General features: G+C 56.2%; 1 protein-coding gene across 1 annotated transcript; it reads right to left on the bottom strand.

The window, feature by feature from the left end:
• Positions 1-1,730: 1,730 nt before the first annotated feature.
• LOC139680413 (corticoliberin-like) lies at positions 1,731-2,723 on the bottom strand. The gene is made up of 2 exons (XM_071572987.1): positions 2,717-2,723; positions 1,731-2,283 (listed from the first exon to the last, which is right to left on the bottom strand). Exon 2 carries the CDS (start codon positions 2,257-2,259, stop codon positions 1,867-1,869), a length of 393 nt encoding a protein of 130 aa, XP_071429088.1. The 5' UTR covers positions 2,260-2,283; positions 2,717-2,723; the 3' UTR covers positions 1,731-1,866.
• Between the last annotated feature and the right edge of the window lie 7,896 nt (positions 2,724-10,619).

Here is a 10,619-nt window from a genome sequence, read left to right on the forward strand (position 1 = left end):
GCCCTGGCTGGCTTTGAGCCTTGAAGGCCAAAGATCTTCATGTGGTGCCAGAGCCTGGCAGATATTTGGGGTGTAAGTGCAGGTTGGAGTTGTCAAGGTGGTGGGAAATGATCAGGGCTAGGGAAGGAGACAGAGGATGTCTGAGTGTCTGAAGTAAAAATAACCCTTTTCTGGAGAAGCTCAGGCTCTTGGACACTGGTTTTGCTCCTGATGTTGCCAGCAGAGAGACTGAAGCAAAGATGAGTGGAAGATGTGCTGAAGGTGCAAAAGGCTGATCCAAGCCAAGGTGGGAGCCAAAGCAGCACTGACCTATCCTGCCACCCAGGCCTGTGGTGAATGCAGGACTGCCCCTGGTGCAGAGGCATCAGCAGCTGTTCTGACCTGCACAGCCTCCCTGGGGTTGTTCATTTGGGAAAGGTGAGTTCCACATTTGATGGAGGTGAGCAAACAATAATCCTGTCTGTGCTTGGGGGTTGTCTGGCTGGATGGGGCTTGCAGGAACCTGGTCTGGTGGAAGGTTCCATGGGCAGGGAGTTGGAATGAGTGAGCTTTAAGGTTCCTTGCAACCCATTCCATTGTGTGATACTGTGCTCTTGGGGACTGTGGGAGCAAAGTTTGGCCCAGAAGGGCTAAGGAAGTGCAGAGGGTGGAGGATGCTGGAGCAGTCCAGCCAATGTTGCACTCGTGGGCCTTGAGCTGCTGTGGCCTCAGTTGGAAAAGGTGCTGATGGACAGAGGGAAAAAGCTGCTGGGGCAGAGCAGCCCCTCTGGAGAAGCAAGTGTGGGGTGCAGGGTCAGGCCAGGTTGGTGTCACAAAGCCAAGTCCAAGCTGCCCAACTTGAGCATGTGCTCCTCCTCCCCCCTTCCCTGTGCTCCTGTCTGGGCATGGTCTGATCCTTATTGTGATTTCTGTCCTAATCCTACAAGTCTCTGCTCCCTCACTGTCCTCTCTCCAAAATCCCCAGGGTGCCAGAGATCCTGTCCATCCCTGTGCCCACCCCAGAAAGTCAGCCAGGGCTGGGATGGCCGAGCTGGCCATGGGGAGGGGATGTCGAGCTGTCCTTGGTTTGCAGAGGGGCCTGGGACACATTTCCTCCTTCCACAGTGACAGTCAGTGCCTGGGAACCCTCCCAAATCCCGTTCAGCCCCGTCATGCCCAGCAGCAGACCCCACACAGCCTTGGGGGGAATGGCCACTCCAAGCACAGGGCAGTGATTGCAAGAGGGAGATTGAGCCCATGGAGGGGTCCATGTCCCAGAGAGGACACAGCCTGGGGAGTGAGGGGACCAGGACCCCTTGGGGGCTGCAATGCTCTTGCTGCTGATACTTTTACAGGGATGCTCATCTTCCTCTGAGTGCTGCCAAGCTCAGGTTTCACTAAACCTTGTCCCAAATCCTCAGCTGTGACACGGAAAGGTGCAGACTTGCTGCCAAGCCAGGAAGCAGCAGCTCTCAGCCATTCACAGGGATACTGGAGGAGGAGAAACCCTGGCTGGGTGTTGGGGTGCAGCTCCCAGGATAGAGGCACAAGCTGCATCACTCAGAGCTCTTTACACTGTTGCTTTTCACCCAGGGATGCATCTGGGATTGCTCCAGTGTTTTTGGGGAGACCTGGTTTGGGTCCACAGGTGGTGACAGGTTCATGGCAGGGGTGGAGAATGCACAAAAGCACAGCAGCAGGGCAGATACGAGGGTGACTTTAATGCACAACAGTGACACGCGGGACGCAGTGACAGGGACCCTGCCAGGCAGGGTGGGGGCTCCCTGGGCACGACTGCAGCCCTGGCATCCCCCCGTTCTCTGCTCTCCCGTGGCATCTTGTGGTGGGGTCGGTCTCCTTCATTTTCGCCCCTTCAACGACCCTCCCTCATTTTCCTATACTCTGCAGCAGGAGCTTATTGCTGAGTGCCTTCTGGGCCAGTCTCTCCTCCCGGGACATCTCCAGGAACTCGCGCAGGAGGTGGAAGGTGAGATCCAACGAGTTGGGTTTGCCGTCTCGTCTCCTGCCGCTCTGCAGCGCCCGCGGGGCTCGGAGCGCCGGGGAGGGCTCTGCCCCATGGAGCTGGCACAGTCTTTGGGGCAGGGGATGGGCGGCAGGGACCGGGGGTCGCGGGGCCGCCATCCAGGGCTCCCAGGTGGGCTGGGGGGCCAGGGTCAGCCTGCGGGATGGACCCCGGGGCCACTGCAGGGGTGAGCAGGTCTCCGAGGGCAGGAAGAGCAGGACGAGGACGGAGGCAGCCGAAATCATCCTGACCCGCATCGCAGCCGCTCCGGGGCCAGATGCCTGCAAGAGCAACGCCCCCCACACCCCGGACCCCCACATCCCCCTGCTGCGGTCAGGAGTCACTCGAGGGGCTTCACCCCATGGGTTACCCCCGCCTCATGGATGAGATGCCCTGGGGATGGAGCCCCCCGGGACAGGACCCCCATCCCCGCCGATGGGAACCCCACGGCCCATCCCTGGGACAGGAATCTTCTGGGGACAGAATCCCTACGTGGGCTGGGACTCCCCACCTGGGGACGGGACAATCCTGCTCCTCGGTCATGGGACATCGGCAGCAGATGTGAGGGGACGCCCCCCAGGACCTGGGACCCCCCGTGATGGGGCACTCCGCCCTCCTCCATCCTGGGATGGGACCCTCCTCTCCCCGGGACCGGACACCCTCGGGGCTGGGACCCCCCTCCCCGGGACCGGACATCCCCGGTGCGTGTCTCACCGCTGTTCTCCGCTCCGCTCCTCTCCTCCCGCAGGACGCGCCGCTCCGCGCCCCGCGCTATAATATAGGGGCGGTGGGAGCCACGTGATGGGAGCGGGGCCGGGATCTGTCCGCGGTGCTGAACGCGGGGACAGTCGGGGGGACAGTCGGGGGAACACGGGGATACGGGGTGGAGGGGTCGAGAGTCTGGGGGAGCACTTGTGGGTACACGGGGGTGCGTGGGGCTGAGAGCCCAGGGGGTGGAGTATGTGGGGTGGGGACAGGGGGGCGGCTGGGAGGGGAACACAGGGGTTCATGGGCGAGTGAGTCTGGGGGTGCATGAGGTGAGCGGGGTGAGTGTTTGGGGGGCCGTAGAGGTGTGTGGGGTGTGCAGGGGTGTGGATGAAGGCGCGCACAAGTGGTTTGAGGGGTGTTTCTGTGTGTGTAAAGGGAGTGGGGATGTTCAGGAGGAGAGAGGGAGCCCGGGGGGGTGGAAGGCGGGTGGGGAATGTGTGTCTATATATATATGTGCATGGCAGACCCTCTGTGTGTGACAGGGGCCACTGGGGGTGCGGCAGGACCCGCTGGCTGAGCCCCCCACTCCCACATTGCGCCAGGATGTCTTGTCTGGCACTCGGGCCACGGACGCCCCTGTGGAGCCCCTTGGTCCCCTCGGGGCCACGTGTGCCCAGGGCAGAGGGGCACGCCGGGCACACCCGGCCCTGAGCTCTGCAGCATTTTATGCCGCAGGGAAAGTTTTCCCGATGGCTCGTTCGCGGTTGTTTGGGAAAGGCAGCCCCGGCTCCTCCCGGTGCTCCCTCTCCGGCTGTCACAGAGCCGAAAACTTCACTGCAGGAGCGAAATTCTCCTCTGAAGCACAACTGAAGCACATCTTCAGCACAGCACAAAGGCACGTTCTTCTCTAACCTGATCCCAGCACAGACACACACCTTGGGAAGCACCCCGGAACTGAGGGAACTACACGAGGGGTTCATTTGCCTTTCCCTCCCTCCCTGATGGAGCCTCCATCACTTGGCCCTTGGAGCTCAGAAATCACTTTGCTTTGCAGAAGCTCTGCTGTCTCTAAAATTAAATTCCCCCCATTGGGAACAAACATTTCAAGAGAAGGGGAAAAAAACAAACTAACCTACATTAAGTGGAACCTGAATGAATGGCAAGAACCCCCCCATCCTCCTCCATGGCAGGAGCCACCCGAGAAACAAGGGCTCTGCTGTGTTCTGAGGGTCACAGGAAAGGGCTCAGGGGGTCTGCGGATGTCACAAGTTGGGGGCTCCCCTGTGCCCCCCCAGCTGCAGAATAACTCCCAGCAGCCTCAGAGCAAGCCCTGGAAGGGAAGGAGGGGGAGCAGCTGCTTTCTGCTGGCTTTGTGAGCTTTGTAAGTCCTTTTCTTCACTGAATCATTGACATCAGCTGTCATTTCCAGTGCTCCACCTGAGCCTGCTTCTCCCCATGCCTGACCCTGTGCCACCCCCACACTGGGGCTGAGCCTGGCCCTGCTGTCCTGTCAGGGGCCCTGACTGGAGCTCCAAGGGCATCCTCCATCCTGCTGGGGCCTGAGGGCAAATGAGGCCCCCAAAATCCCAGGAGGAGAAGGAACTGGCTCCACCAGTGACTGGAGCCCAGTGCAGGGGAGCAGAGCTGCCTTCCCTGTGCTGCCCATCTGCTCATGGGGCTGCTGGAATGGTTTAGAATTTCCCTGGAGTCAGGCCAGGACTTGGTGGGTGCTGGTGTTCCCCTTCCTGGCATCACCTGGGGGGGCTGTAGGGACCACCCAGGCTCAAAAGCCAGTGGTTCTGGGCAGGGATTGCTGCTCCTGCACTGGGAGCAGACACAGAGGGAGACAGCTCAGCTCATCCTTTACCCTGTGGCCTGCACTGGGGCTGGTAACACTTTAGACCATTTATCTTTAGGATTAGTCATTTAATTGTAGGAAAGACTGATTCCAACAAGTGCATCCTGTACTCGTGTTTTATTTAGGAAGCTCAACTTGGAAAATTAAAACCCCCCTATTTTTTTCTGCTGCCTTCATAAATTACTGACACATTCAGTGCTGACAGGCCCCGTGTGCTGCCTGGGGATTCATTATCGTCACTTTTAGGGCTGTCACTGTCTCTTCCTCTTGTCAGGAGTGTGAGGAGCGACGTGTTAATGATACTTTCAGGGATGCCAAACTCACCCCTGTGCTGTGCTCGCTGGTGCACAGAGACACAGATCCTGGTGGGAGTCAGAGAGGTTCCCAATTAGGCATTTTTAATACTTGGAGCTTTCTGTCTCATGAACAGCAACTCGCACGTGGAAGCTGCTGTGTTGCCAACTGTGACAGCTTTGGCACTAACGTGTGGCCAAACTTCCAGCAGCTTCTGGGATTTGCCAGCCACTTTCCTCCCTTTGCTCCTTGGGGCCTGACACTCCCTGGTCCTTCCCCATCCTCACAGACAGCTGTGCCAGGGTGCAGAGGATGCTCTGGTGCTTCCCCGTTGTGCTTCCACGTGTGCTGGGTGGAGGGAGCAGCCACGGGGCCGGCGCTGCCTGTCTTGCTCTGGAGAAGGCATCTCATGGGCTGACGAACCTGAGATTGACCCTGATGTTTCACCATTCTCAGGTTAGACAGTCCTCGAGGTGCCCCTCGCTGAGGCAGCTGCTGAACCCCCTGCCACGTGCTCTGAGCCTCACGCTGTGAACTTGCCCAGACCTCCCAGTCTCTGAGGAATTTGGAGGAGACAGCAGAGAATCATCCCCTTGGCTCTGGTTTTATGGTGAGGTTGCCTGTGGGACCTACCCAATCCCCCTCACATTGCCCTGCAGGCTTCCATGGAATCGTGGAATCACAGAACTGTTGGGGTTGGAGAGCCCTCTGAGATCAGAGTCCAATTGTGCCCCCAGCACTGCCAAGCCCACCATTTAACCGTGTCCTGAGAGGCCACATCCACAATTCTTTTAAATTCTTTCAGGGATGGTGATCCCACCACTGCCCTGGGCAGCCTCTTCCAATGCTGGACAACAGTTTTGGTGGAGAAATTTTCCATAATATTCAAGCTAAACCTTGCCAAGCATAATCTGAGGTTGTTCCTTCTCATCTCTCACTTGCTTCCTGGAAGAAGAGACCAACCCCCACCTGGCTACAACCTCCTTTCAGGGAGTTGTATGGAAAAATGAATGTTAAAAGCTCATCAATCAAAATGAGAGAACCAAGTACAAAATCAAAGGGAAGGGTTTTCCCAGTTTGGCACTGACAAGCTCCATGCAAGGAGTGAGACAGCCTGGAAAACTGTCAGCAAAAGACACAGAGGAAGGAAAACTGTGATCCATTTTCGGCCCCTTTCTGGATTTCTTGCCAGATGCAGATCTGGGTACCCCCCTCAGCACCAAGACTATTCACTGGAGTGACTCTGGATTTTGCTTGGAGCAAAACGAATTAAAATCTTTCTGGCAGGAGCAAGGGGACTGTGGAACCTCAGCCCAGCTTTACCTTCTCCAGTACCTCCCCTGGAATTCTGTGTGGCTCTGGGGAGTTTTAAGCTTTGTATTATAGGCTTGCAAAGATGAAAAAGAAGAGGAAATATCCAAATAGAATTAGTTTCTCTGAGCAAGGCGAAGTTTGAGTAAGTTTGGGACAGGGAATAAAGTAGTGGCAGAATCCTCACAGTTGGCCCCAAGCACGACAGTGGAAATTACTCCCCAAAATAATAAGGAATCTCTTGCAGAAGGGATAGAAGAAGGTGCAGGGCAGTGCCTGCCTTACCTGTGAGCCCAGGACCAGTTCCCCTGCTCTGCTGCCAGCCCTGGCCCCTCTGGCTCGCTCTCCTCCCCCCTGTCACCTCCCTGCTGGCTTTTATGGCCTTCCTTGTCACCCTGCTGAGCCGAGCCGGGCCACACTGAGCTGCCACGCTCTCTGCTGGCTTCCTGTTTGCTCATCGAGCGGCTGTGGTAAAATTTCCATTACACGCTGGACAGGCAGAGTGCAGAGAGAAGTGAGGCAAAGAAAGAGTCCCCAGCACGACTCGGTGTTTCAGTGGTTCTCTCAGCTCGTTTGAAAATGAGAAAGTGCTGTTAGATGGAGAGGGAGGTGAGGAGGGATGCCCTGGGTGGGGGAGCTGCAGACCATCCTCTGACCAGGAGCTGTGGGGTTGTCCACATCTCCTTCCACCCTAAAGCCATTCCAGCTCAGCCAGCAGATCCTCCAGTAAGGCCAAGCCAAGAGAGAAAAGCAGTTTCCCACTCTCATGGCTCCAAGAAAACAGATCTGGAGGGAAACGGTTTATTTTTATCTTTCCTTTATCCTTGGTCTGTGCAGAAGAGTCATTTTGGCTGTAGAACAGGAGGGTAAAGAAAAAGGTGGAAAACTGCCTGCCATGAATACATGGATGGTGTCAGAGGATCCAGGCCCATCTGAAGCAGTGTCTCTGGGTCTGGAGGGACACAACCCCTGGGCAGGGAGTTGGAATGAGATGAGCTTTAAGGTCCCTTCCAACCCCAACTGTTCTCCTATTCTATAATTCAACAAATGTAAACTGGAAATTCTTTGTCATGGGCAGGGACAACTTCTACCAGACCTGGTTGTTCCAAGCCCTGTCCAACCTGGCCTTGAACACTTCCAGGTGTGGGGCATCCACAGCTTGTCTGGGCAACCTGTGCCAGGGCCTCACCACTCTCACAGGGAAGAATTCCTTCCCAACATCCAATCTACCCCTGCCTGCCCTCTGTCAGTTTGTAGCCATTCTCCCTTGTCCTGTCACTCCAGGCCCTTGTCCAAAGGCATTGAGGTCAAATGAAGTATTTTAAATGTCTTTTATGTGGTGAGTGAGCTTGGCCAAGGATTGCTCTAAGCAGCAAATGGCATGAATTTACCTTAAGGTGCTGCTGAAGAAGTTTCCAGTGGCACCAGCTAAAAACGTTCACGTGCAGCGTGTCCAACGTATGGGCTGATCTCTGTGCATGACACTCCTCATGCAACAGCTTCAAAATACCCCATTTTCCATCTCTGCTTTGATAGTGAGTTCTGCAAACCCGCCTCTGCTGGCAGAGCAGAGCGTTTGATGCCAACAGCTTTTCTTTGCAGCAGATCTCATTGTTTATGATCACGGAAATTCAGCGGGTTTTTAACAATTGGGTAAGGTGTCCTACAGAGCTGTGGACTGGAGGGGAGAGGTCCAGAGACCCTCAGCACGTTGCTCACCCAAACTCAGCCCAGGGAGCCTCGACAGCACAGCCCACTCCTGCAATGAATCGCCCAGTGCTCGGATGAGTGTTGGGGTGAGCACTCAGGTTTCAGCCCACGAGTTCCGCCTCGTTCTGCACAAGTAAGAAACAAGCAGGTAACAAGTTCAAAAGGAAAATGAGTCGTTTCTTCTGACCCATTGATCCCTGGGCTCCTTTCCAGCCCCGCCAAGCCCAGAAGTGGGGCAGCTGCCAGTGCTGGAGCTCCTCATACCTTTACCTTGGGCAGGGGGATATTTCATCTGTTTCAGAGAAAACTGAGCCCATCTGCTGCAGAAAGAGAAAACACCATCTGAAAGTCCTCTTCTCAGGTGTTCCTGCCTTGAAATGACTGTGGTTGCTCTTTGATGGTCAAGCAGACATTGTTCACCTTTTTTGTCTGTTGCGTTTTTGTTGTTGGGATGATGTTTTTTTTTTAACTGTTCAGATCTATTTTTAGTGGCGAGAGGATGGTGCTCAAGAGGCTCTGCCGTGGGTCAGACCAGTGGGGGTTTGGGTCACTCTGCTTGCCAGGAAGTCGAGCACAGGCAGTCATGGTGGGACCCCAACAATGGCAGGGGATGGTGAGAATGGGGGGTCTGGGGTGGGACCCCAACGATGGCAGGGGATGGTGAGAATGGGGGGTCTGGGGTGGGACCCCAACGATGGCAGGGGATGATGAGAATGGGGGGTCCAGGGGTGGGACCCCAATGATGGCAGGGGATGATGAGAATGGGGGGTCCAGGGGTGGGACCCCAATGATGGCAGGAGAGGATGAGAATGGGGGGTCTGGGGTGGGACTCCAACGATGGCAGGAGAGGATGAGAATGGGGGGTCTGGGGTGGGACCCCAACGATGGCAGGGGCTGCAGCTGAGCCTGCAGGATCATTTCAATAGTAATAAGCCAAATACTTTTTTGTTTTGGTTTGGTTTTTTTTGTTTTTTTTTTCTTTTGGCTGCTTTAATTGGACCCCTGGAATTGTGGTTTGCAGTGAGAAAAGGGATTTTTTTCCTTTTTAGCCCCTTTCTGCAGCCCTCATGTTATGGAGGGGGCAGTGGGGAGAGGGACCACAGTGTCCCTGTTTGATGTCCCTGTGTGATGTCCCTCTGTGATGTCCTCTGTGGTGTCCCTTCATGGTGTCCCTGTGTGCTCCTGGATGGGCACACCAGCAGCAGGAGGAGCAGGAGTGGTGTGTGCTTGTCCTGATCAGGCTCTGCAGAGCTCAAAGCCACTTTTACCCTTTTTCCCACTTAAAATCCTGGTGTGACCCTGGTGGGGCACTTTGGGCTCTTGAGGAGCTGCATTCTCCCCTCACTGTGATGCAGCCCCATGGCCTGCACTGCTCAGAAAGCCAAGATCAATATCTTGGCCTCAAAAAAACCTTAAAAAGAGCTTTTTTTCATTCTGTTCCACCCCCCCCAGCCCCTGGCCGGCAGGGTGGGGGGCAGCACCTGCGGCCGGGGAGCAGCGAGGCACAGGCAGGGAGGGAGCCACAGCCGCCCACACAGCCCTTCCGACCTGCCACAGTTTGTGACAAACAATAAACCGGTGTGGGAGCGCCGGTAATGGCGGGGAGAGGGACAGGGACATGGCGGGGAGAGGGACAGGGACATGGCGGGGAGAGGGAGAGGAATGTGGTGGGGAGAGCAACGTGGTGGGGAGAGGGACAGGGACATGGTGGGGAGAGCAACGTGGTGGGGAGAGGGACAGGGACATGGCAGGGAGAGGGACAGGGACATGGCGGGGAGAGGGAGAGGAATGTGGTGGGGAGAGGAACATGGTGGGGAGAGGGACAGGGCCATGGTGGGGAGAGGGAGAGGAACGTGGTGGGGAGAGCAACGTGGTGGGGAGAGGAACATGGTGGGGAGAGGAACGTGGTGGGGAGAGGAACGTGGTGGGGAGAGGAACATGGCGGGGAGAGGAACATGGCGGGGAGAGGTACAGAGACATGGTGGGGAGAGGGAGAGGAACATGGAGGGGAGAGGAATATGGAAGGGTCAGGAATATGGAGGGGTGAGGGACAGGGACATGGAGGGGAAAGGGACAGGGACATGGAGGGGTGAGGGAGAGGAACATGGAGGGGAGAGGGACAGGAACGTGGAGGGGAGAGAAAGAGGAACATGGAGGGGAGAAGGACAGGAACGTGGAGGGGAGAGAAAGAGGAACATGGAGGGGAGAGGGACAGGAACATGGAGGGGTGAAGGACAGGAGATGTGCTGAGGGAAAATGGGGATGTGCTGAGGGAAAATGTGGATTGCTGGGGGAAAATGGGGATGTGTAGATCTGAGGTGAAACAGGGATCTGCTAAAGGAAAATGGTGGCTCCATGACTGCCCTGGACAGCCTGTTCCAATGCCTGAGCATCCTTCAGGTGAAGAAACTTTCCTTAATGTCCAACCCACACCTTCCCTGGCACAACTATTTCCTCTTGTCCCACCTCTTTTTATCTGGGGGAAGAGACTGACCCTGCTGGGGGAGGAAAGGGGCAATCCCTGCCCCCAGTAAGTGATGTGTGGAAGTGTCCAAAGCCAGGTTGGAAGGTGCTTGGAGGAGCCTGGTTGAGTGGAAGGTGTCCTTTCCCATGGCAGTGGGTTGGAATGAGATGAGAATTAAGGTCCCTTCCAATCCAAACCATGCTGGAATTCCATGATCCTCACCCCAGCAGTGGATCCTGGGGACAAACCCAGCTCTGCACCCACACACACTC

The sequence above is a fragment of the Pithys albifrons genome, chromosome 18 (assembly GCF_047495875.1).
Source record: "Pithys albifrons albifrons isolate INPA30051 chromosome 18, PitAlb_v1, whole genome shotgun sequence".
In the NCBI taxonomy this organism is placed as follows: Eukaryota; Metazoa; Chordata; class Aves; order Passeriformes; family Thamnophilidae; genus Pithys; species Pithys albifrons.

Coding starts and splice junctions, on each gene's coding strand:
- LOC139680413 (XM_071572987.1), bottom strand. CDS start 2,259: ATGCGGGTCAGGATGATTTCGGCTGCCTCCGTCCTCGTCCTGCTCTTC.